Raw genomic sequence first — 27,695 nt, forward strand, 5'->3', positions numbered from 1 at the left:
CGAGTCAGAAACTGTTTTCCACCTCTAGGTCTGTGACTTCTCGTGGAGACATGGGGATGCCCATATATTCCACCTCTGGGTTTTTTCTTTCTCTTTTTCTTTCCTCACAGCTAGCTCAATGATAAAAAGTAAAAGTGCTTTATGTGACTGAACTCCTAATAAGGTCAGACCCCAGTGAGGGGAGGGAGAGGGCGAGTCAGTGAGGAATTAATGGGAAGGAAAGAAAAGTAGAAACTGCTGATGCTGATAAAGATCAATTTTGTGTGCTATCCTAGCCTGCTTCAGAGTGGGAAGGCAACCCTGCAAGGAATCCACTGGATTTGCCAGCGGCCCATCAAGGTACGTAACTGAAATCTGCTGGGCAGAAATTTGTTTCTAAATCCTTTCCAGATGCTTTATAGTAAACATGAAATTAGTCATTTACATGGAGTAGGTTGAGGAAGTAGTTAAAATTGAAGTCAGTGATTAATCTAATAAAGGGCCATTAGCCTCAAGAAGTAAGGGGGTGGGAGGCATGGGAGCAGCCTCCACCTTCCTCAGTCTCCCCCGCCCCCTGCTATTTTCTCTGTGTTTAGGGGCTGGTGGGGCTCCCTAGGCTTTTCCTCGAATGGCTTTCCTCTTGGGGGCTACTTCTAAAGGAAGTAAGACCACTGTGACTTGAACAAACCAACCTGTTCTGTTGGGAGGAACGGCCCTCCTTTCACAAAAAAGGCACACGAGGTTCTCAGTAACCTGGTTTGCCACAGCTTCTCCGGGGAAACCCAGGATTAGGGTTTAAGACCCTCGGCCTGGTGTTCCTCTTTCTGACTGCAAGGCTAATAATTCAGTGTAGGGCTTCATCTGACGTGACTGAGCCACTGTTTTATTGCTGGAGATATTAGGTCTCCTGAAATACAACCAGGGGAGCTGTGTGAATTTGGAGTGCGTTTCGGGTAAGTGAGGCATCTGCAAGGCCTTTGGAATTGTGGAATTATCAAAATATAGCAGGGTATATTTTCCTTGGTTACAGACTGTCTTAAAAAAGAAAACCTTCTAGATCCCTCATAAAGGCTGTCTTCAAAGCAAGCATGTAAAAAAAAAAAAAAAAAAATGCAAACGTTGGTTCAGTGTTTCCTCAGTAGCAGGAAGGGTCAGCTCAGCTGTGTTTTACCTCAGTGGAGGCCTGACCCAGCCCGGGGTTCTAACAGTGAGAGTTCAGGTCCTTTCTCAGAACCCAGCTAGGCACACACATGAAACTAAAACTACTTTTATTATTATTGTTTTTTAATAAATGTGAGGAAAGAGGAGAAAGCCAGACTGTGGCAGGAAGTTGGAGATAAGGGAGAAATAGAGATCATGCACCCCTCTGTCTGCCCAGGCTGTGGCCCAGCAGGTCGAGAGACCTGAGCGTGCCCTGGAACTGTGCTGTTTCTGCCTCAGGTTCTCTGAGACCCTGGGTACAGCTCCAGGAATTCCTCCTGAGTTGTCTCTCTAGAGTGAATTTGAAGACAGTCCAGCCTCAAAGCTTCAAATGAAGTAACAAACTGATAAATACTTATGAATGTATGTCCTTGAAACACCAATAGACGTTTCTGACCCATCCAGATGAAACATATTTCTCCTTTTTTCACAGTAGCCTTACATTTTTTTCTTGATTGTTATTTTTTTCCCCCTCCCCATTAGGAATGAGAATTGGATGGGAAAAAAATGGGCCCTTTAGTACAGAGTCTGAGTGGCTATTGCCTTTCTGTATTTCCCTCTTCCCTTTTTGGCTTTGTAGAAGTCAGGGAGAGGCCTATTCAACTTATTCAGGCACATGAAGAGCCACACAAAACAGTCCAAGCTGAGTTAAGACATTCCAAGGAACCTCTGTGATTTTATAGTCCATTTGTCTCATTTTACTGATGAGGCAAATGAGGCCCAGAGAGGTGAAGCCTCTTACCCAGGGTCACACAGCAAGCTGAGGCAAGAAACCAATAGACCAGCCTCCCAGTCTCATGCTCATTCAGAGTCAATACTGTACCTGCTTCTCTGGCTTTTGGGTCAAAGGTGAGGTTTCATTAAGATTTGTGTGAAGATAGGTTCTGGATTCATTGTTTGCTATGGTGAAAATCAGAAAAGGATCAAAGCTGTCAGATCTAGGTCTCATTAATTTTTATATATACTATATACAAACACACCTAGTTCATGTATATAGGGTTATAAACACACATACACCTATGGCATTCATATTTACTCACTAAACGACACCCGGACCCACTATAAGCACAGTATAAATACCATGTTAAGTATAGTGTTGAGAACTTACACTCAAATTTCTATTTTTCTTGTTTTGGTTGCTTTTTAAAAGAACAAAAGTAAATTCTTTGTGCTACTAAAATTCAGATACAGCTGAAATTAAAAAGGAAATATTGATGAAAAAAAATCTGCTGATACTGTTGAATATAAATTTTGTATGATTGTACTTCACTGAAGTAAGAAAATGCTTCTGCAACCTTCTGGATAGAGGGATCAGAGATTTCCCTTTTCCCTCATAATGTGGAGGGGCAACAGAAGTGGAAACATAAAGGGGTGCCTGGGTGGCTCATTTGGTTAAGTGTCTTTCCTCAGCTCAGGTCATTATCTCCTGGTTCGTGGGTTCAAGCCCCGCATTGTGCTCTATGCTGACAGCTCAGAGCCTGGAGCCTGCTTCGGATTTTGGGTCTCCCTCTCTCTCTATCAAAAATAAGTAAACACTAAAAAAAGTAAAAAAAAGAAAAGAAGTGGAAACATAAAGCAAACAAAGGCAAAGGCCAAAGTAGGGCTGGTGGGAGATCATGGAACTTTCCATAAAGCAGGTGCCTCGAAGACGATGTTAATCTGTGTGGCTTTCCTCCATGGTTGAGTTATCACTGCTTTCCACAGGTGTGGAAGCTGAGGCTTGAAAGGTAAACTAATCTACCTAAGGTTGTAGCACTAGTGAGGGTTTGAGTAAGGATTTGAGCCCAAGACTCAAACCCCGTGCTGCAAAAGGATAGAATTTATTTTGCTTTTCTTTTTATCCCTAAGAAAGTAAATTTAATATTTATAAAGGAATGTTTATTTGGGGAACAGATTTGGCTAAGCACATGGCTCCACTAACAAGGGTTTTAGTCTCTAGTGTGGGTTGAGTGTCCAACAAAAACTTATTTCCATGCTTGTTACTTTTAAGAGCCTGTGGCATCTTTGTCTTTTTGACCTGAAACCTCTACTCATTCCTTGTGGGCCAACCTTTCCTTTTCTGTTGTTTTCAGCTGTCCTGTTCTTCTGGTTTGAAATGGCTTTAGGACAGATTTAAAACATTCCTTTTTTAAAACAGCTGGGGGAACTGAGGTCCAGAGAGTGGCTTCATGAGATTGGCTTAAGGCTGTTCCTTGAAACAGTGTAAGACCAGAACCTGAACCCAGATCTCCCAACATAGCATCTAATACTTTTCCCTCCACATCACACTCCCTCCATTAGCCTGACTTGTGCTTGCCACATCACAGCTGCTTGGCCGTGATCCATCCTCTGGACAAACCCAGCCCAGCAGAATTGCATTGAGATGAGGTTCACTTCACTGTGGCTTGGAAGGAACTTTGAGCTTCTTAGAAATGAAACTTATAAATTCTAATGCATAAAGAAACTTCTTGCAACACCAGGAGAATGAATCAGTCAGCCAGAGTTCAAGAAATGTAAACACATTTTTAGATAGGAGACTAAAAAAAATCGCTTAGGACTTCTCCATCTCTTGGGTCAAGACCCTGATAATTTACTGAGGTCCAAGCTGTCAAGGAGGAGACACAGCTCAAACTACATTCCTGGGAGATAAAGCAATGGGGGTGGTAAAACTTCCTCTCTGAACAATGAGGCAGGATCTACCCCTGTTATCAAGCTGAAGGAACTGACTGACCCATCAACCAATGCAGGCAACTGGCTGTGAACACAGGCCTGGCTCTTTCTCATCATTCTGAGCTGGTGTGTACATTCACAGACTACAGACTGCACAACTTCTAGGCCTGCCTGAAACTGGGAGCTCGGAGTCTTTCTGTGATGAATATTTCTGCCACTAAAGAGATAAACAGAAAACACATTCCTTCTCTGGCTGCCCACCATCAGGCCAGAGCAGATTTTTCAACTGCTAGCATTAATCTAACCACAGGCTTTTAGCAAGGAGATAGCATTCCCACCAGATAATCAGGCAGTTTCAGAGATGACCCTTGCTAGATGGGGTCTCATCCCAAAATCTTCTGCCTTCTTCAAATCATGGGATCCTTCACCAAACACTCAAAAGCAGGAAAGAGTATCTGATTCTAGCGTGGAATAGGGTGCCTTAAAATTTCCTTCTGTTTAAACTTATGTTAATGATGTTTAATACTGAAGTTATCATTATTCATTGTTTTGATAAAAATGAAATATAATCATTTATTCCCATTGTTTCAGAAAACTTATTTTCCTTGGTATGGGATACTCTGGTGGGCCTCATCTGGTATCAGAATAGAGACCAAACCAAAAAGTCATCTTATCAGGCAAACCGGGCCACCTGGCTCCTTCATGGTCGTGTGTCAGGGCTTGGAAAGAACAAGAGACTTGCAGACTCCACGTGGCCAAACATTCTGTGGTTACAAGGGCAGTAGCTTTTGGAGGTGCTGGCAGGAGCCTCTTCAAATATGTGTAGGGCCTTTTCTCACACATGCCATTTCTAAGGCATGATTACTCTTTGATCCTTAGTATGCTCCCATGACACTTTCTTCATAATTTGCAGTGGTTCCTCATTGGAGAGGGGATATATCCACTGCCAAGCAGATCTCAGAAAGCACTTTTGCCTTCTCACAGCTTTGCACTTGGACCTGCTGAGCCCAGCCGAAGCCAGTGGGAGAAGTCTTAAAAGTCAGCCTTTGTACCTTCATGGTTTTGTGTTTTTGGTCAAAGATGGAAAATGCAAAGGCAAATTCCAGATTAATTAAAAAAAATCTTCCCAGTATAGATTAAACCATAAAAGGAAGGGTAATTCTGGTTCCTTTACATAGCGCTATGACCTTTCCTTAAAAATGATATCTAAAAATACTTATTTTATATGATATGACTCAAGATGTCTATGACCTATGGAGTGTTGGACATGCTATAATAAATCTTGATCTGCTTGTTTAGTGCAGGAAACCAAGACCCAAGATGGCCTCTTGGTATTGTCACTATCAAATTCTTGGGATAAGATTTAAGACGTTATTTATGCTACACATTTTTACTTTAAATCTTCTTGGATGAAGAGGAGGGTGAGATGGGCATATCAAACAGTTACTAAAGACCTGAGAAAATCTCCAAGCTAAGGACATACCCCAGGGAGATCTATTAAAGGAGCCAAGTAGACTCATCTAGAAGATATAAGTCAGTCTGAATGTAAATATGGAAATGCCTAGTAAATGCAAGGGCAATATTTTTCTTCCAAGTTGAAATAACAGTCCTTTTACTTACTTCTTTCTTCTTAGATCAAGTCTAGCTCAGTCTCAAGGGTTTGGCTTTAGCTTTGGGAATACCAACTTCTCTCAAAAGTTCATGAATTATTTTTTATGGAGAGGTTGAAAGGTACATGGCAGTTTACCACGCCCCAAATGGAAGACAAGCTAGATGATGGGATTTAAATATAAGTTGTATGGCAACCAAATATCAACTACATGAGAAACCCTCCAGTCAAGGTACACCGTAGGATTAATAAGGATACCTGTGGTGGAAGACTGTGAGGAAGAAGGGAATTAACAAAAAAGGCTAAAGGTGGAGCTACACACAAAGTGGTCATTTCGGTTCATGTGGTGATCTTAATTCTGTAGAAGATACTGTTCTTGGTCACTCACTCTCAAACAAGAATAGACATCTGGTCTAGCCTCTAACCCTTCCGCCTTCAATTGTTTTTTTAGATAGCTGAAAGAGTCATTTCTCTAAAATAAAAATCTGGTTATACCAATTCCTGTTTAAATGGGATCTCACAGTCTTTGGGAAAATTTCTTAGTTGCTGCTATGGCTTTTTATGATCTGGCTTCTGCCTACCCCACTAGCTAACTGCATTTCTCCCCATTCCCTTCCTTATATGTACCCTGAGGGCCAGTCATTATAAGCTGCTTACATTTCTCCCATGTCACCATGTTCTCTAACCTTAATGTGGTCCCTTTCCCTGGAGCAGCCTTAACTCTTCTCCACTTGGCTGGTTACTATGTATATCCTTAGAAACTCAGCTTAAGTGCTCTCTTACTCCAAAGCCTTCTCAAGCTGCAGGCTGAGTTAGCTCTGAGTATTCATAGCTCTCACCACACGTTACTACTATGGATGACACTAAGGAATAGACTTTGTCTCTCAATTCTATTCTTGTGCCTAATACAGTATATGGCATTAGGAGATGATCGATTAGTGTTTGTTGAATGAATAAATGAATAAGCAAGCTTATGTGCTTTGTAAAACAGATTCACTAATTCTTTCTGTTGGACATGGTCCAATGCTCACATCTTCATTATTTTTCAAATAAGGAATTGTAGAGAACTAAGAAAACAGCAAACAAAAATCCATAGGCCACAGGGAGATGACTGAAAGAAGCAAGAGAGAAGCTAGGAGGCAAAAAATCCTAAAGAAAAGCCTCATGCTTCTTTATAGCACAAATGTCTGAAGAGTGGTGAAACAGGAAAGAGTATTTATGGATTACTAGTTAAGGAAAGTTACAATTTTTTGATCATTCTGACAGAAGAAAACATATTATAAACTTTATAGGTTGAGAAATATAACTGATACACACACACACATACACACATTAAAATCCACACCAGCCTTAAAATGCATTGTGCTAAGCACCACTTCACTGCTTGAGCAAGGCCCTGATCCCTTGTGCATATTATACACTAAGTGAATAGCAGATTCTGGCTACCTGGGAGGGACACATTCCATGAATTTCAAGAATCCTTAGTTTTGTGAATACCCCTAGTGTATATCATATCCCCAATAAAACTAAAGTATAAATGAAAAATGAGGGGGAGTTTTTCAAGCTCTTAATGAGTCTATAAATAAAGCATTAGAGTGATTTATAAAACTGTTTTCTTGGCAGAGAATCATCAAAATGTTAAACCACTTTACTTTCTCTTACGTTCATTACCAGCCCAAGGAGCTGGCCTTCTTTTTCGGGCCATTAAAAATATTTATATGAAAAATCAGTGTTCTTTTTGAAAAATAACTTCTCAAGAGTAATTGCAGGTGTTATAATAAACATGGATCACAGCAGTGAGATGTGGGTACTCAGAGGAGGGCTAGGTTCACTCACTAGCTTAGTGATGGTCTTCTGTTTTCCAGCTTCAAAATGTCTATGATTTGACTTCATGCCTCTGTAAGATGACATAGTGTATGTGTCCCTGATTTGTGAAGTCATTTGCAATAGTTGAAACTGAATTTCCAGTCCACAAATACCCAAGTTCCACCATCTACATAATTTTTTAGAATCATATCATTTTTTCCTGAAAATATTCATTAAAACCAAATGACCAAAAAGAAAAAAAAAGTTGTGAAAGATCTACAGGTGATTCCAATGAATAGATGTCTTAAATTGCTCTTTGAACTCAATTCCAGGGAGTATCAAGTATTTTCAAAGTAGTGTTATATCCATTTACTTAAAAGCAAATGGGGAATGTCATGCATGAAGAGATGCAAGAATTGTTTAAGGTCATTGAGCAAATCAAAGGAACAAATATGGTTCCTACATCTAAGCCCTGAAAGAGGTGCTTGTATCTGCAGTCCCATTGGAATGGAGAGTTGTTATTTAATGGGTATAGCATTTCAGTTTTGCAAGAAGAAAAGAGTTCTGGAGATTGGTTGCACAACAATGTGAATCTACTTAACAATGTGAATGGCACATGTAAAAATCATTAAGGTGGTAAATTTTAGGTTGTATGTATTTTACCACAGTTTTTAAAAATGACAGGAGATAGGAGGAGATGAGGAATTGTATTCCAGGCAGAGGCAACAGCATGTTCAAAAGCTTGGAAATAAGAAAGAGATTTGCATTAGCCTAAGGTCTTTTAGTTACTAGGAGTAGAGAAGAGAGGAAATAAGTTTTCTTTCCCTTTCATGGATATAAAGCTTGCCATGGAGCAATTCTGAAATAGTCTAAATTTGTCTTTGGCACTCTACTATTTCCCTTTCTGTACTTTTCTTTTTGGGCCTTCTCCTCATATAGCTAATGTCCTTCTGTTCATCCAAGCTCTCCAGGGCAACCCACCAGTTAGGAATGTTTCAATTCTTAAAACACCCTTTACCTTCAAATTACCCACCTCTGTTTTAACCCCTGTCAGAATTTTTAGTCCTTCAGAGCAGCTGTTCTCAGCTAGGTTACAAGAGGACAGCCATCTGATCAAATAAATTTTTACTAAAGTGTAAATGACTATAGCTTCTCAGAAGTGTCAACCTTATAAGAGAATACTTGTGAATTCAAAGTGAGCCTAGTAAGATTTTCAATAGTAGAGTGAAATGAAATTATAACATTTTTGGCCGTATGAGGAAGAATGATTCTGGTCTGGAGAGCTACTCTGTAAATGGCCTATCTTACTTGAAAATCTGTCTCAAGAGTTTGGTTCTCCCAACCTATTCCTACTTTTATTCAGCTTCTGTCCTCCCCATGTCTCTGAAAGTTGTAAATCATTTTCACTGTTACCCACAAAAGGGTGTCTGATGCTGAGTAAGGGAAATTGGAGGAATAAAAGGATGTGTAACAAAAACCATTTATTTATAGGAGTTGTTAGGTCAGTAATTTCCTAAACTCTCCATACTGTCAGATGGCAACATGCCTATTTAGATTGATGTCGCCACTACCCCTGCATCATGGTAAAAAAGGAAGGGTTCTTGGCTTCCAATCACAGCTTCTCCATTTAGTGTGTGACCTTAGGCAAGTCACTTAACCTCTCTGAGCCACATTGTCCTAGATGAAAAATGAAGATAATGATAGAATTTACCTCCTGTCATTGGTGTGAGGATGAAGTGAAATAATGAATGTAAAGCGTTCAGCACAATGCTTGGCATATCAAAGAGAGATAACAGTGGTACCTATCATCTCCACCATCACCATCATCATTCACCAGAGAGCTCCTATTAAGAGCTGCTCTGGCCCAGTTCCAACTAAAAAGTGAGAATGAACAGAGCTGACGCTGAAACTTCCTACCATGGTCAGCATGTCCATCCAAGGAGAATGGCAGGAGGGGTAATGCAGAAAGCCAGGCTCTCAAGTATTCTCTGCTTACAGATTTTGGGATTGGCAAGCATATGATTGTGCCTTCTCTCCTTTTAGTCTTGTGGTGTCTGGCAAAACCAATTCCCTCCCCCCAGCTCTGGCTCCAGCACACCATCCGTGGCATTGCTTCCTGTCACTATAGCAGGTCCTTCATTGGAGATTCATTGCTGCCTGTCCCCAAATAAGCAGTGAGGAAGACCATACACATTTCTCTATTAATCAAAGACAATTTTAGGGAGAGAGAGGTGGTCTCTACATAATCATCCTTTACCCCTGGTCTGAAGCAATGGTGGTAGGTGGAGGATGAACTGCAAAGTCAGCCTACACTTCTCGTTTTGGCTTCTTTCTGCATGGGAGGGAGTGAAGTATGAAAGGAAGCTTGGAAGAGGTAGTGCTGGCTTCAGTCCTCCATTTAGAAAACATGCCTGAGTGGGGGCCTAGGTGGCTGAGTCATTAAGCATCTGACTTCGGCTTAAGTCATGATCTCACAGTTTGTATGCTTAAGCCCCGATTCTCTCTCTTTGTCCCTCCTGGGGTTCTCTCTCTCTGCCCCTCGTTCACTTGCACCCTCTCTCTCTCTTAAAAAAAACAAAAAACCAAAAAAACAAAAAACAAAAAAAACCATGCCTGGGAGCATTTTTCAAAGTTTCCTCATTTGTAGTTGTGCAGGCTGAGCACAATGCGAGGGGCAATGTCTACCTCATCATAATGTGAATTGTGCAGTGTGTGACCTGCAGAACCCACAGGGCATCCTTGCAGATTTCCCTTCCTGGGCCAACCAAGTACAAGCACTTGGTTCAGCTTCTCTTCTCCCCTAGGATTTACACTCAGACCACAGCACACAGTGTTGCCCATGCATAACTCACGAGGACACCACATTTCCCAGGCTCTCCAAGAAGTGAATCCTCTTTCCTACTTATTGCTATATTTGGGGAGAAATTGTGTGTTTCTGGAGGTCTCAGTATCAAATAATATGTATGGGAGTCAAATGACATAGAGGAGAAGTAGAGGTGACCTTTTTTAAAAAATTGTTTTTAACATTTATTTATTTTTGAGAGAAAGAGAGAGACAGCATGAGCGGGGTAGGGGCAAAGAAAGAGGGAGACACAGAATCCAAAGCAGGTTCCAGGCTCTGAGCTGTCAGCACAGAGCCTTAGGCGGGCCTCAAACTCATGAACCGTGAGATCATGACCTGAGCTGAAGTTGGACACTTAACCGACTAAGCCACCCAGGCGCCCTGACCTTTTTTTTTTTAAGTTTATTTATTTTTGAGAGAGAGAAGAGAGACAGAGCGCGAGCAGAGGTGGGGCAGAGAGAGAGGGGACACAGAATCTGAAGCTGGCTCCAGGCTCTGAGCTGTCAGCACAGAGCCTGATATGGGGCTTGAACTCACAAACCGTGAGATCATGACCTGAGCTGAAGTTGGATGTTTAACCAACTCAGCCACCCAGGTGCCCCTAGAAGTGACCTTTTTAGAGGAAAAGCTTACCTTTTAGGAGGTGTTGAATACTAGACCCCTCCTTTTCATGGCTGGTATTTGAATTGATAGATTCATAGGCTGAAAAACAATAAGGGTTTTACCTGTGAGTGTGAAAAAGTCTTGAAAAAAGCTATTTTTCTTACCTCAAGACAAGGGAAAACCAAGTGGAGGCTTTGATGCTTAAGCCTCATAATAAACTGAATGGTTTAAAAAAATCTGTTGGTGCTATCATGGAGAGAAGGTTGATCTGGGATTTAAAAAGTGCTGAAGAAAATAATACTTTTATTGAAGATGTTTAAGAGTGAAATCCTGTAGGGACCATGATGCTGAAATTCTGAGAGGAAAACTTTTTACAGAGCAAGAGCATGAAACAGTTAATGCTTGACACATGCTGTGAGGAGATGCCCAGATTTGAACAGCAGATGTGCTATGGGGCCCCAGAGCGTGCAGCAATGGGGGGATGACAGACAAGCGTGAGGAGCCCCAGCCTGCAGCTGTAGTGCAAATACAAGGGTTGGACCAGGGGAGTCGGGGGGGATTCTAACCCATCTGATTCCAGCCAAGAAGACAGACAGGCTTTTGCACAGCCCTCATGATTCTTTTTTTTGCAATCTCTTAAAGTTACCTTGGGCAAAAATTATTCTTCTGGCTGTCCTTGTCAGTCAAAATGAAAACTCGTTGAAGCAATGCTGTTTTAATGGATGAGGAGAATTTGGATGACAGACCAGAGAAGGAAAATTAAGGGGTGGTGGTGGTGGTAATGGATTGCAAAGGGGTCAACTGAGTGGATCTGAAATGGAAGAACAGTTTTTAATGGGAAATTTGGGGGGTGGGGCAGGGCGGGTTTGTGATATTGAGGAGATAACAATATGGAGGAAAAAGTCAGAAGGAATCCTAGAAAATTCCAACTGGAAAGTATTTTGAAATCTTCTAACCGTCCCCCTCCAGACTCATTTCCAAATATATTTATATATGTATGTATGTATTTATGCTTCTTTGTCTCATTACTGATAATAAACTAGAGAGGGTGCCAAAAAAGAATGTTTGTTTTTATTGATTTGCTAAACTGTGGTGGGCTTGGAAAAGCCTGTTCCTTGGTGTTTTTCCACCTCTCGAGTACACACACACAGCCGCACACACACACACAACTTAGGCTGAGCAGGGCAACTTGGGATTCTGAGAACCAACACTGGAGAGAGGAAAAGCCATAATTAGTGTTAATTGTTGACCCTACAGTTCAAGAATAGATGCTCTGGAGAATGGGAAATGAGAACAAACATTAATTATTGAGTAGGGACCTTGGAGACAGACACTCCGGATTAAAAGGAGAGAGATAAATTGCATAATGAATGTTAATTTTCCCTCAAAGAATTGAGTGGTCGGTGGTTGGAAAGGAAAAAGAGGCTAAAACAATCATGAAAGAGAAACCTCGCTGTGTGTGGGGGTAAGAGGGTACAGGGTTATACACACACTTTCCATCACTGCTTACCGCCTCACCCTTTGCCTTACAGCTCCCAAGAAATTTGCTCTGAGGGTTTTCCTTAGGACTGTTACTGTATACCATTGTTGTCTGCTAGGAAGCTCAACCATTTCCCCAAGAGCACATAAGCCAGAAAACAGGCACACTGCACACTGACAAGCTGAGAGGTGTGTGACACTGAAATTTATTTTGTATGTGTGTTGGTGGGGAGTGTAACTTACAATGAGGGGGGTGGAGGGGCGCCTGGGTGGCTCAGTCGGTTAAGCCTCCGACTTCCGCTCAGGTCATGATCTCGTGGTTTACAGGTTTGAGCCGGGCGTGGGGCTCTGTGCTGACAGCTCAGAGCCTGGATCCTGCTTCGGATTCTGTATCTCCTTCTCTCTCTGCCCCTCCCCCCTCATGCTCTGTCTCTCTTTCCTTCAAAAATAAATGTAAACATCAAAAAAAAATTTTTTTAAAAATGAGGGACGTGGCTGGAACTGAATGCCACTCAAGAGAGAGCTGTGGCCCTGTGTGTGCTGCTGTGGGGGTGATGGGCTCCAGGGCCTTAACTGTTGCTTTATCTTAAGTGTAATACATCCCCCTCCCCCTCCCCACCCACAGCCTCCAAAGAAACCCTCTTAACTGAAAGTGAAAACAGAAAAAAGGTAATTTGAGTGGAAAATTGGAGATGAAGATTGTAGCTAGTTTTGTAAAGAGACTCTAGTATCAGGCTTGTCACTGGCTGCTCAGAGTTAGAGAGCTGGTGCACGTCCCCACATCCAGGCAGCATCCCCCATGTCTGTGCACTGCCTTCTGTTCAGGCCCTCATCAGCTGTTGCCTGGATGGCTCTGCAGTAGCCTGAGCGCTCAGCCTTTCTCTTGCCTGTTCCTTCATGCTGGCACATGCACTGGGTTACATGACACCCCTCCTCAAACATCTGTGATTCCTTGTTGCCTAAAAAGCAGCATCGATAGCTTTATCCTGGAACACAAGGTCTCTGCTCTGGCCCTGGCCTGACTTTCAGCCCCGTCTCTTCCCGCAAAGCCCCTCACAATCCATACACATGGCCGCTTGTCATTTTCTACACATATTCTACTTTCCTGTCTTTGTTCATGCTGGTCCCTTAGCTGGTCATGTCTTTCTCTCTGCACTGTTTATCCACTTTTACTAATTTCTCAAAGGTTAGTGCAAATGGAATTTCTCTGCAAAAATCCCTCCCTGGAGCCCCTGGATGCTCTAGGTTAGAATTGATCACTCCTTCCTTGAGCACCCCTGAATCGTGTTGGTTAGGCCTCTAATGCAGCACTCCTGCCATTCTGTCTTGTGGTGGAGTTCATTCCTTGTGAGTCTGTCCTCACATGGGCTGTGAGGCCCTGCTGGGCAGTAGCCACAGATGCTGAGCCTTGGAAACAGGATGAGAGAGCGCAAGCTCTGGGATAGGGATGCCTGGGAATGAATAAGCTCACTGCTTACAGGGTGAAATCAAAGTGCACAGGGGAGTTAGGCTCCCGTGTTTGTTTCCCCACACTGATATGTGAATGAAAATACTCACTTCATGGGATTACTGGCTGATGGAATGAGATGACACCGGTGATACAGTGCCTGAGAATGTTTGCACTCGATATCTACCTCTTTCTCTGTCCCTTGCATATGATAGGCATTCACATTTTATTATAGGAGTTAAACACACATGTAATGGGTCTTCTCTCTTTTAGGTCCAATAATATTTTATATAAGAAGTTTACTTAATACTTTACAAGATGTACTGCAATATGTTACCAAGTGGGAACTGGGATGGCAGATATTTTTTTATCCTAACAAGGAAACACACTTTATCATGTATTTCAGTATCATTCTGAGGACTGGAATTGGGAACACATTTGAGAATAATCCTTTTTTTGGGTAGCATGAACTTTTTTTTATTTTTAATTTTTATTTAAGTCCAAGTTAGTTAACATATAGTGTAATAATGATTTCAGGAGTAGAATTTAGTGATTCATCACTTACATATAATGCCCAGTGCTCATCACAAGTGCCTTCCTTAATACCCATCACCCATTTAGCCCATCCCCCTGCCTACCTCCCTTCCAGCAACCCTCAGTTTGTTCTCTGTTTTTAAGAGTCTCTTATGGTTTGGGATGGCAGATGTTATTATAGTCACATTATTTTAGCTAAGGAACATGGTGAGCTGCTGTGACAAGAGACTCTAAAAGGTAAACATTTATTTATCTTTCTGATAAGAGTTGAGAGGTAGGTGGGCAGATCAGGGTGGCTTTGCTTCATGAAGTTATCTGAGCACTGATGTTTCTTATATCTTATGGCTCCATTTTCTCATCGACTATTGCCCTCTTCTACCTGGTTGAGCTGTTTTACCACCTCAGCCGAGTCCAAGGGGAAAGAAGACCAACCTCCTTTGGTAAAGAGGAAGGCAAGCAGTGTCCTTTTTAAGAAAATAACCTGGAAGTTGCACACGTTACTTCTATTCACATTTCATTAACCACAACTTAATCACATGGCCATACTTGGTTGCAAGAGAGGCTGGAAAAACGTAATTTCTAGCCAGCAGCCATATATTCAGCTAAATTTGGATGCTTTTAAATGTGTATTTATTTATTTTGAGAGAGGGAGAGAGAAATAATGCACATACACACACGTGTGTGAGTGGGGGAGGAGCAGAGAGAGAGGGAGAGAGAGAATCCCAAGCAGGCCCTGCACTGTCAGTACAAATCCCGACAAGGGGCTCGAGCCCATGAACTGTGAGATCATGAACTGAGGCATGATGAAGAGTCAGATGCTCAACGGGCTGAGCCACTCAGGTGCCCCTGGATGCTTTTAATAAAAGGAATAATGAAAGAATGGATATTGGTGAACAATTAAAGTCTCTGCTACTCACAGTTTCAACCATTATTTATGAGCAGTATTCCAGGAGTGCCCATGGTATTTTCTGGGATATTCAGAAGTAGATAAAGGGGATTAACCCATAGGAGTTTTAAATCTTGAGGAAAGAAGATAAAAAGTAAAAATGGTAAAGGAAGTGATGAAGTGCCTGGTGAGAGGCCCAGGCAGTAAGAATTAGTGGAATCTAAGAAATCGGCAATTAGCATGACATCAGGTAAGCCGTCACAAAGAAGGTGGGAATTCAGCTAGTCGTTGAAGCCTGGAAACTTGGACAAGAAGGACTGGAGGTAAATATGATTTAGTAGGAAGAGCTTTGACCTGAGTGGGTGCAGGAAGATCTGGATTTGAGCCTTAGATTTGCCACATAGAAGCTGTGTGACTTTGGGCAAATCACCATACTTTCCTGGGCCTCAGTGTCCTTATCTATAGAATGAGAGAATTTGCAAACTGTGGTCTCATATCTCTAGTGGCTCTGTATAGACCCCCTACCCAGGAACAATCTTAGGAGGGGAAGAATTAGCTGAGCTGTGGAGAAGTTGGGGGGGACATAGACCAACCCCACTTCAACCAGACAGCTTTGCTGTTATCCATATAATTTACTAGTGTCCTCAGCAAGTCTATTTGATAAGCGCTTCCTCTGCTTAAATGATGATGAAGGTCATGCCTCCATTCCGTCTTGACTCTGGGGTTCTCCGAAATAGAACAAATGTAAGGGAGGTAGAATTCATAATTTCATGGGCTTTCTAAAAAATGTAAGTATCATCATATGCAAAAAAATAAAGAGGAACTAAATATTCTTCAATACTTCATTATTGATTTTTTTCCTTAAAAAAATAATTTCCAACAGATTCAGAGAGAACTATTATTTTTGACATTTTTCTTCTTTGGGAGGCATAAAGTGGTGATGACACATTTTTAGCCAAATATGAGGTAGGGGAATTTTTGTGCTTATAGGAATCATGAGAGGTTTTTGTCAAAGGAAAGGAGGCTTCCTAGTATTTTTTTAGTGGCTCTCTGCTGGTGGCTATCAGAACACCTTCCAGTGTGGGCTGCTGGGGCTTTGCTGGCCTCACTGTGATGAGGGAAAGAACCCTACTTCTCTATGAAGTCCAGGAATAAGCACAGCTATCACAGCCTGCTGTGTGGTCTATGTGACAGACCCAAATTAGCTCCATGCTGAGCCTCATGGGAATCTCCCATAATTTCTGTAAGGAGAGTATGTTGGTCAGGGCTTAGTGGAGAACAGAAACCACCATGTATTTTAAAAAGGAATGGAGTTACTATACAGAACTTGGTGCTTATAAAGTTGCTGTAGCAACTACCTCAGTCTTCATAAGCTTGCTTGTCAGCACAAGTAGCCCAAAGCTTCTGCCTTGCTTCTGCCCTCCATGGCTCTTGCTAGAGCAGCTCTTTGGCAGAACCCAATTTGCGTGTAGCCTCCTGATGGCAAAGGTTATCCAGGAAGTGTTTTTATCCTTGCCTCTGCAATACAGGAAGGCCCGCTGGAAGACAGTGCTAGGTGCCAAGTGACCATATCCAGTCACATTTTCCTATATTTCAATTGACCTGAGATTATTAGAACTGGCAACATTATTTCTTATGGGTTATTAACAAACACTGATTGGGCAAAATTTGCAATCAGTCCAAAATTTGCACACTGGCTGCTTCTTACTTTCCTCTACTTCTCACTCAGATGGATGGATTGTGGACCTTATGATTAGAAGTGATGTTTGGAAAATGAGAATAAGAACAGTTGTGAATTATTGAATGGCTGAGATCCTGCTTCAGGATTTAGACAGCAGAAATGCCCCACCAAGAGAGTCTCCTTGGGAAAAGGGCATATTTAGTAACATACAACATTATAGCTGGAAGGAACCTTAGAAAGCATCAGTTTAGCATTTTCCAAAGTGTTCCAAAAATGACTTAGATCCACATGTGCTTTGCTGAAAACAATAAATAATTAAGTGGTCAAATAAGTTTGGGCAACAATGCATATCCTCATCTGAAAGAGCAGTAATTCACGTTAGCATATTAGAGGCCTTGTGAAGTCCTGCAGTAAGAAATCTGCTTAGCTAATTTAGCTCACTGGTTTCCACACTTATTTGACCTCAGAATCTTTTGTTTTTTACATAATGCCTGTTAATCTTCTGAGGAATTGGAGTTCTATGGGACATAGTCTGCGAGGATTGGATCTAATTCCATCTACTCTTTTCCCATATGAGGAAGCTGAAGTCCACAGCAGTGAAATTACTTGGCCATGATCACAGAAATTGCAGGTGGTAGAGCTGAGCATAAACCCCAAGACTTTGGACCCTTAGTCTGGAGTTCTTTCTTTTTACCCTGAACACTACTTTGTCTAAAGGAATTTTCCTCCTTTATTTTTTTTTTTAATTCAATGTTTATTTATTTTAGAGAGAGGTGGGGGAAGGGGCAGAGAGAGAGAGAGAGAGAGAGAGAATCTGAAGCAGACTCTGCACTGTCAGTGCAAAGCCCAATGTAGAGTTTAAATCCTTGAACCGTGAGATCACGACCTGAGACAAAGTCAGACACTCAACTGACTGAGCCACCCAGGCACCCCAACGGACTTTTCCTCCTTTAACTCTCCTGTCATCTTTAAGGCACCAGTTGTTAAGAGAAAGACTACTCAATGAAAATCGTATTCTTTTACCCATGGGTTGCCACAACCAGCATTATCACAGATGCCAAATGGGGAAAGCAAAGAAAAAGTCAACCGTTTAGTATGTTTGCTTCTAAATAATCAGTGTTTTGAGACCAGCTGGAATATTCTTCAGACCCTACATGTTTCTGTTTACCAAATTGCAGATCACCAGGAAGTGACACGAAGTATATGATCTATTGCTAAAACTATCGCCAAATCTACTGACCTAAGAACAAGAAACCTTTATTATATCTTGCACAGTTTCTGTGGGAATCTGGGAGTGGCTTTGGTGTGTGATTCTAGTGCAGAGTTTCTTGTGAGGCTGTAGTCACAATGTCAGGCAGGGTGGTCATCTGAAGGTTTCACTGGGGCTGGAGCATCTCCTCTCAAGCTAGTTTACCCATAAGCCTGGAAAGTTTATTCTAGCTGCTGGCAGGAGGTGTTACTTCCTTGCCATATGGACCTCTCCACAAAGTTGCTTGAGTAGCCTCATGACAGACATGATGGTTGGCTTTCCCCAGAGTGAGGAATCCAAGAGAAAGAGCCAGGAGGAAGCCACAGTGTCTTTTATGACCCAGGCTCAGTCTGGGTCAATTCTGTCATATTCTACATTTATTAGAAATGAGCCACTATGTCCCATCTACACTCAAGGGAAGGAGTATTAGTTTCTCCCTTTTGGAGGAATAAGTGTCAGAGAATTTGTGGACATATTTTAAAACCACCATACCAAGAACCAAGAAAAAGTTGTAAGAAGAAGGATGCTAATTAAATGACCAAAACAGGGGTGCCTGGGTTGCTCAGTCAGTTAAGCAGCCAACTCTCAATTTCAGCTCAGGTCATGATCTCGTGGTTCAGGAGTTTGAGCCCTGAATTGGACTCTGCACTCACAGTGCAGAGCCTGCTTTGGATCCTCTATGTCCCTCTCTCTCTCTCTCTCTGCCCCTCCCCTTCTCATGCTCTCTCTCTCTCTCTCTCTCTCTCTCACACACACACACACACACACACACACACACACACACACACACATAAATAAACATTAAAAAAATAATAAAATAAATGACCAAAACATAAAGAACATATTTGGGGTAAAAATCCATTTAGGACAAGAACAAGTGCTAACTGGAAACTCTGAAAGAGATCAAGAATTTAAATTTACATGGGGGCATATGGGTGGCTCAGTTGGTTAAGTGTCTGACTCTTGATTTCAGCTCAGGTCATGATCTCATGGTTCTTGAGATTGAGCCCTGTGGCAGGTTCTTGCTTACAGCATGGAGCCTGCTTGGGGTTTCTCTCTTTTTCTCCCTCTCTCTGCCCCTCCTCGCTCTAAACAAACAAACAAACAAACAAACAAACAAACAAACAAACATTAAATAAAATTTAAATTTACATGGACCTGAAGTCTCAACCTGAATCACTGGCACAGACATCCTTGAACTTCTTGCAATGAAAAAACTTAGAAAACTTCTCTTGTGGCCACCATTACTGGGAACATAGGTGAAGGATCTGACTCAAGGATAAGCAATGCAGAGAGCACAGCCACTGCTTTGACTTATATCCTTCCAAGTGAACTTTTCCTTTCTTAAGCCTTTGCATTTTCTAAGTGTTGCAATATCCCAACATAACCAAGAGTGTCAAATTCCATCTCTAGCCTTCACATCTTTTTTTTTCCTTCTGAAGGTTTATATCCATTTCTCTATGCTCTCTGAAAGCAAGATATCATGATCTAATTGCCTAAGAATGTATTTCCAAATAGATGTTGACAGAGTCTGAGAGTCTCAGAAAGATCAGACAGATCATATTGTCTCCTTTACTCAAGATTTTTAAAAAATTAACAACAACAACAACAACAACAACCCAACGTGATCCCCAAAGAACTTTCCTTTGTGGTACCTGGGGTATTCAAATCAATCAGCAAGTATTTCTTGGACATGTGATAAAGATAAGAGGTTCTCTGGGACTCATGTAATATATTTGAGGAGCTAAACAGAAAACAGATGCAGATTAAAAACAATAATCACAAAACTGGGATTGAGAGAGAGGAATGGGCTGAGGCAGTTATAAGAGAGGAGGTGGATTTATTAAGAAAACTGTCCCAGAAAAGATGAGCCTTTGCCTGGAACTTAAAACAATTCTCAATATTTGTGAACAATTGGGCAAAGGCTGGGAGGGGCATAAGAGAAGGAAGCCTGAATGTCTGGGCCATCGGAGAGATGAGGAAAGCGTGGGCCTGAATGTGATGGGAGACGAGACTGGAAGGATAGGGAGGGGAGGATGGTAGAGATGGATCTGAACAAACTGAGCTACAAAGAGTTTGGTGTAATTGGAGCAAGTCCTTTGCAAGAGTTGGACATTTTTTTTAGTATACTCCTTCTCAAAATGAAATGAAACAAAACAACAGCAACAAAATCTTTCCTATTCACAGAGACTCTCCAAAGGCTAGACCTGTTCTATGGGCCCCCCGTAGGGAGATGTGGGTTTCAGGTTCTGCCTTGTCTTCCAGGACACATTCCAATCACCATCAGGGCTAAAGGTCCACCAATTGTATGTGGAGGAAAGGCTGGCAAGAGGCCAGTGACTGACTGACTGATGGATTGATTCATTCAACAAGCTTACCGTGAATGCCTTTAGGCTTGAGAGGATTAAATGTATTGTTCATGGAACTAGCACAAGATGGCAGACAAGTCTCCATTTATTCAGCATAAGTTTCATTTCTCTTTCCTCCTTTTGTGTGGACATTATTGAAAGACTTTTCAATGAAAATTGATTGTGATCCTGCTATGTATGTGTTAGGGACGATGTTAGGTGCTGGGAATACCAAAATGACTGAAACATCATACTGACAATGTGACAACGAACTTAAAGCCTAAATATTTCCTTTTCTGCTTCTGGCTTTTGCTTTACCAAAAGGGGAGCTATTTCTCCTAGAATGGAGTGGACAAATGTGTGGCAGGTGAACAGAATCATATTTGCTCTCCAGTTGTTGTACCAGCTGTGTCACACTGACAGTGGCCTCCACCTGTCCAAATTCTGCTTCTGCCAATACAGATCCAAGTTATTTTTATACTTATATCATGCAATAACCCAAGTGGTGATGAAAGTTCTTTAACACTGAATTTGGAATTGAATGCATTCTAGTTTCTGGAAACCCATGTACTAATCATCTATTTCCAAGCAATAGATGCAATATGTAAACTGCAGCAATAGTCAAGAAACTTCCTAGCTGCTGGAGGTAGAGGAGTTGATCTTCTCATTTTGGATGAGGGACCTTGAACACTGGGAGGGACTGACCCAAAGTCATCTGACATGTAGATGGAGGCAGAGGACAAGCCAGGGCTACTCAAATCTCCTGGCTTTGAATCCATGCTCTTTTTATTAAGCCAGTGGTGACATAACTCACCAAATGAGTACAGATTTTAATCTCCCTCATCAAGAGGCCTGCTGGGCATACGTCTCACACATGCACATCATGATGGTTCCTGGGTGGTTGATACTCATCACCCTCTGACTTCATTTTTTTTTTTTCTCTTTGCAAAATGGCTATTGCCCAGAGCCAGCATCTCTTCTCCAAAAAGGTAATGTGCCAGAGGGTTTTTGGAAACTGCTTTGATATCTGTCAGAAGCCAAATGATTTGCAGCAATGAACCAACGCACATAACAAGGATACCTGATTGGATTACCAATTAACCATCTCCACCTCTGGAAGGTGGCTGGAAAGAAGAGAAAAGGCAGTGTTTAGTTTGGGCAATTACCAAAAGGGCTTTATCATTCTCATCAAGGCATCAACACAGCACATTAGACCTCCTCCAAGCCATTCCACAGGAACTTCCCTCTCCAGATGCTCCAGCAAGAGTAAACTTGTCATGCAAACATTGGGTTATTGTGTCTGAGCTACAGAAGCACCTCTGTGTCAGTGAGAGGGGAGAAACTGGCTGACTTGCATCTGTTTTTAACGATGTCTCTGCTGCTGGGAAGTTTTGGAAGCTACAGGTAAAATCTTTCCATACAAAAGTGAGGCTGGCCTGCGGTGTAACATCTTACCTTTACTTGAAAGAGGCTCCTCGGTTTCAGTAGGCCTGGGGAGGGATAGGCAGACGTTTTCTCCATCTGGACCCAGCAAGAAGTGTCCCAGTGTGGGGTCTTTGGAATCTTCTTGAAAATAAACACAAGCATGAACAATGTTAGCCCCAGTGCAGGGGAGGCAGGCTTCACCTGGACTGTGCTCCCCGAATCCCCAGCAGGCAGATGCTAGTATGCTCAGGTGCTTGCCAGAGTGCAGGGTCAGCCCTACTCCTGGGATTTGGCAGAGCAGGGCCAGCATTTACGTCCTGCTCTCTGGAGGTCAGTGTGGGACTGCCACTAGCCTATGTCATGCCTTTGTGAGACTCTGGCAAAGGGGTCTCTCTGGACTCAAGCAGCCCTATATTGGCAAGGCTAGGGTGGTGTGTAGCCCAGCCCCTGGGCACAGGGCTCTGTGATTTCAGCCTCTGCTTCCCTTTTCCATCACATGTCTCTCTGCCGTGCTCTGCAGTACAGCCTACCCTATGGATCAATGCTGGGACTGCTCAGTGACTCCAGGTCCTCAGGCCACTGAGAAGAAGGAAGCTGTATTTCCCTCTGTTGCTTAGAAGAGTTGAAGGTGTTTCTATAACCTTCCCTTCCCTATCACTGTGGCACAGGGGTCAGGAGGAGAGCCGGCCACTGGCCACAGTGGATGCTTACAAGGACACACACATACACACACACAGGCATAAGATGCACACACAGAAACACACACATTTACAGATGTGCACACACATCTAATTACAGGTGTGCACACACATATATATGCAAAGCAAGTGTGCACACGCATGCATGCACAACCACACATGCATGTGTGCACGCATGTACACATGTACTCTGCATGAACAAGGACACACATCAATACATGCACACTTGTCCTCAGGCATGCATGCCTGCATAATCACACACACACATATATACACACAAGCACTCATGTAGGCATATAAGTATACACATACCCTCATACACACATGTGCTCTCATATACACATTCATTTACACACACTTAGCCAACACACTTGGGGCTTTAGGCTGCATTCTTATCATAGTCATGGCCCTGGTATTCATTTTTTCTTTCTTTTTTTTTTTTTTTTTTAGTGTTTATTTGTTTTTGAGAGGGAGGGAGAGACAGAGAATGAGCAGGGGAGAGGCAGAGAGAGAGGGAGACACAGAATCCAAAGCAGACTCCAGGCTGTGAGCTGTCAACACAGAGCCTGATGCTGGGCTTGAACTCATAAACTGTGAGATCCTGACCTGAACTGAAATCTGACACCCAACCAACTGAGCCACCCAGGTGCCCCCATTCTAATCAGATACTCCCTTTATAAAAATGTCCAAGTGTGTGTGTGTGTGTGTGTGTGTGTGTGTGTGTGTGTGTGTGTGTGTGTTTGCTGTGATTTGTCTTGGGCTATGGAACCTCCTAGAACACCCTTGTTACTGACATGACTGTACCCAAAGTTTGGTTCATTTGTATCAAATTTAATAGAGGATCACTGCCATGCAAGTATAAAAGGGGAGAGTGTTGTAGGAGAAAGATTCCTTACAGAAATAGTTTATAAGTGAAAATGACATCTTTGGAGAAAGAGATAGAGAGGTAGTGAAAGAGAGGAGTTTGATTTTGACCATTGCAGTGTTAGAGAAGCTGCAAACACATAAAGGAGTTACTAATCTATGTATTTAATTTATGCTTACAAGGTTTCAACTGTACATGCTTGGGGGAAGGAGGGAGGGAGTCAGAGACTTAAACAGTGAGGCATCCTGTCCCTGAGTGGCATGAGATGAAAATGAAAGATGCCATACTTGCTGTCTTTGTGGTTCTCAGTTCCCATGTGCCTCTCAGAGAGTGAGTTTCTTGCAGCCCTGAGTGTGATTCTGCTGTTAACAGAGATACTTTCTTCACATTGTCTGGCACCCAAACACACACTGATCTCCTTCATCTGGGGCTCAGCCAGAGAAAGCAGCCCAACACTCCCATGAAGGAGGAATAGCTGGCTGGGCTGCACTTTCTAGAAAATGGTCTAGAAAGTGTCCAGCATGGCACCTCCCTAAGGGACTCTGGGGTAATTTGGACTCTAGGCAATTTTTGCTTTATGAGCTGCTTTTAGATCAAAGCCCCCGGTGGAAGCTATTGCTGCACTGTCTCTGCATTATTGCTCTTGTTTAAGCATCTTAGTCTCCTCCTAGACTGTCAGCCCTTAAGGATAAGAACTTTAAGTGGGCCTAAGTCATAGAGGATGTGGATTTGCTCTGCCTCACCCTTCAGTAGAAACCCAGGGTCCTTCTCTCTCTGTGAACAGGCCTCAGGCTGGAGGGCAGCTTCTCTCAGGGGACTCTTCCTGTTGGCAGGGTCATGTCACCAGGCTCCCTTGCCCCAGGGAGGGTGTTGAATATCCTGGTAAATCCAGTAGCGTGTCTCCCTGATGAGCACAGGGAGCTGTGTCATTACATACTGCTGCCAGAAGTGAGGAGAGCACAGAACAGCTTGGCAGTGCATGTTGGTGCAGCAAACCCTTAAAACATGTACTGACTCTTTAGGAATATGCATGGTGAACATTAATCCCAGACATTGTTGGAAACACTGCTCATTTCCTCTTTTCAATGGGGTGGCTTTCAAACAGCTTACATCACAGCTGCTGTGTGGCCCTGGCAGATGATTTAAATGAGCCAAGAGCCACAGACAAGCTGGGTGGGGGTGGGGGTGGGGAGCATCTGTATACCCCAGAAGTGATTACCTTGTCCTTCTGCTGGGAGTGTCCCCTTGGCCCTTCTCACGTCCATGGGGCCTGTGGAGCTGTTGCAGCCTGATGTCCTGGGGCTGTCCCGGCCCCTCTGGCTCTCTGGACTTTTTATTCCTTTAATCAGGGACATTGGTGGGGTCATATTTTGGGGTGGGGCATCATCACCTTCCAGAGCAAAAGGAGAAAAAGCACAAGTGAGAATTTCTGAATCGGCAAGAAGGAGAAAGAACCTTTTTTTTTTTTGACTTGGTTGATAGCTCCTTGTGCTTAGTCTGGTTTATTCCAGTTGTTCTTAAGTTTGTCCCTCTTTTCTAGCCCTGCTAAGGAGTGGAGGCCAGGTGTCTCCCATGGCCAAGGTGGCTAGCTAGAACAGTGGCCCTTCAGTTGGGGAGCCTGTAAGCACTGGGAGGACCCGAGCAGTGGTTATTGTTCTCATCTTGTTCACAGGCTCCTGAGATAGAAAAAAGACTAGAGAGGCTATGAGAACCTTCTAGACCAAAATCTCAAATTAGAAAGCCCCCATCTTGGGGCTCATGGGATTGTTGATTACAGAGTTTCAACCACAAAGCAATTTTTCTATGCAGAACCAACGATCACTTGGTTCCTCAAGGTTATAAAGTACAAAGTAACACCTTCCAGATGATAGAGGGTAATGGGATTGATGATAATGCTACACAAAGCACATCATTCCCTTCACTTCTGTTCTCTTCCTCCAGCTCTTTTTCAAAATCAGTAGGGACTATTCTAGGAAGGATGAAACCCAGTAATCTAAGTGATTGAGACCTTGTCTTAATCTCAGAGAGTGGTCTTTATTTCACGTTTAACACACTGTTGCTGTTGTGTTTCAAAGCTGGCTTCACACACAATTTCAAAGTATCATAGGCTACTTATTTATTACAAAGGGAAAATGTATCTTTACAATGGAGAAATCTAGTAGATACCACCTTTAACTAAATAATGAAATTTAACATCCCCTATAATAAAACAAATTATAACAAATGAAATAAATATGAAAGGATATTTTGTGTCTTTTGATGTGATTGCTGGGAAGGATGTATTGTCACTTACATTCTTCTTGCCAAAAATGTTGCATCTGAATCTAATCACAAGGAAACAGGCAAATCAAAATTGAGAGCAATCTGAAAAGCAACTAGTCTATCCTCTTCAAAAATGTCAAATGTCATGAAGAACAAGATTCTAAAGACATGGGACAATTAAATACAATACATGATCCTGAGTAGAGTCCTGGATTGCTTGGGGGGAAAAACCTATAAGGAACATTATTGGTATAATTAGGAAAATTTGAATATGGACTATGTATTAGAAAGTAATATTGCGGGGCACCTGGGTGGCTCAGTCAGTTGAGAGCCTGACTTCGGCTCAGGTCATGATCTCACGGATTGTGGGTTCGAGCCCTGCGTCGGGCTCTGGGCTGACAGCTCAGAGCCTGGAGCCTGCTTCTGATTCTGTGTCTCCCTGTCTCTCTGCCCCTCCCCTGCTTGTGCTCTGTCTCTCTCTCTCAAAGGTGAGTAAACATTAAAAAAAAATTAAAACAAAAAAAATAATATTGCATCAATGTTAATTTTCTTGAGTGTGGTAATTACATTGTGTCTATGAATGAGAAACTCATTGCTCAAAAATATGTGCTGCTAAGGAAGAAATACACAAAGTCTGCAATTTAATCTCAGGTGGTTCATCAAAAAAATATATATGGTGTATATGCATATATAAAATCTTGTTTTATTTTTATGATATTAGAGGTGAGATTTTCCAGGGCTAAGCAAGTAAATGGGTATGTGCAACCTCTAGCAATGGGGCAGTTCTGCTTAGCAGCTTTAAATACCCTTGTCCTAGGAACCTTGTAAAAAAGATTGTCATGGAAATCTTGCCTTTTTAGACTCTTCTTTATGCTTCTACCACTAGGTTGGGTCACATACTGAACTAACTCACACCAACATATCAGGGACTTCTCAGACCAGGTTCCCTCTGGCAGGGCGGCAGACGATGCACAAGCTCTAGATACCTGGTGAACATGGCAGCTCAAAACAAGTGGAGAGCAGTGTGAGGTGAGCAATATCAAAGATGAAATTTACCAATATTGCCACTGATCTCAGTGGCTCAGACTGTGCACCTGACGTTGTGACCCACAGGTGGAAAGCTGCTTTCCTACCTGTTTGCACACAGAGCAACCCTTGCCCACATCTAGATTTTTTTTTTTTTAAGGAAACTTCAGAATCTTTAGGATGATTAACTCTCACTTAAGAGATAGAGTAAATGAGCTCTTTCCCCAATAATCAAAGGAAGCTTTCAATATTGAAACATCTCAAGAATGTTCTGACCTGTTCATTGTATTGTTTATTCTGAAAGACAGTGTAATGGGTAGGAAGACAGATTCTGGCATCAGAAGGCCTGAGCTCCTATCCCAGCTAGGCCACTTGTAATTGTGTGACCTCAAACAAGTTACTTATCTCTCAGGCCTTCAGTTTTCTGATCTCTGAAATGAGGGTAAGGTTGTTGTGAGGAGTAAATGAGATAAACTAAGGATGGTAACTGGCACAGAGGAAGAACTCCATAAATATGAATGCTCATCCTTTTACTTTTCATTAGCACTCGTCAGAGACCACTCAACATTTATCATACAGTCATCTTGCCCATTGGAAAGGACGTTCGGTTTTGTGAAAATGAGGGGCTTTCCAAATATGACCCATTACTTCCAACCTATCAACACATAAAAGATTCCCTTAGGTATACTCATATGTATAGTTTCAAATGTCCATGTGATGTCTTGAAAAATTGAAGTCTTTTATTGATATTATGACTTTTAATGAATAAATAAATATTCTTAAATTGATTAGAAATGGAATTTCATTGGCTAAAAACATAAGATAAACTATAAAGCATGCAGCAAAGTTTTAGTAAGTCTGGTGCTGTTTTACATCTGCAACCAGAAACTGTTAGTAGGGGGATGATTCAGTGAGTAAGTTGCATGAACTAGACACTAAGTTGGTCTTACGATAGCACTTTGGTGAAGACAGCTGCTGCCTGAACTAAGCCATTTTCGAGTGGCAGGGGAGCAACTAGCTTCCCTTCCAGCCTCCTTCTTCATGGCTGAGGTTCCTTGTGTGTCTTGCCTTGTTTCCTTTCAGGGTGAGAGTCCTGTGGGATACTGG

The 27,695-nt window shown here is 42.3% G+C and overlaps 1 protein-coding gene and 1 long non-coding RNA gene across 6 annotated transcripts in view; one reads left to right on the forward strand and one right to left on the reverse strand.

The window, feature by feature from the left end:
* LOC109259193 (uncharacterized) lies at positions 1–27,376 on the forward strand. The gene is made up of 3 exons (XR_002076594.2): positions 1–163; positions 276–339; positions 26,449–27,376. It is a non-coding gene; the product is annotated as an uncharacterized LOC109259193 (long non-coding RNA).
* The window catches only part of KIAA2012 (KIAA2012 ortholog), a 109,072-nt gene that overhangs the window by 51,497 nt on the left and 29,880 nt on the right, over positions 1–27,695 (reverse strand). For 3 of the 5 annotated variants that reach the window (XM_053906162.1, XM_019436600.2, XM_019436604.2), the window contains 4 exons: positions 24,520–24,690; positions 21,768–21,878; positions 10,719–10,787; positions 2,003–2,079 (listed from right to left, as the gene is read on the reverse strand). In XM_053906162.1, coding sequence (XP_053762137.1) covers positions 2,003–2,079; positions 10,719–10,787; positions 21,768–21,878; positions 24,520–24,690 — 428 coding nt within the window. The remainder of the gene's footprint in view (positions 1–2,002; positions 2,080–10,718; positions 10,788–21,767; positions 21,879–24,519; positions 24,691–27,695) is intronic. The other 2 variants (XM_019436601.2, XM_019436603.2) reach the window with 2 other exon arrangements.

Source organism: Panthera pardus, unplaced genomic scaffold (genome assembly GCF_024362965.1).
Source record: "Panthera pardus isolate Hobbes unplaced genomic scaffold, ASM2436296v1 HiC_scaffold_10, whole genome shotgun sequence".
Taxonomy (NCBI): Eukaryota; Metazoa; Chordata; class Mammalia; order Carnivora; family Felidae; genus Panthera; species Panthera pardus.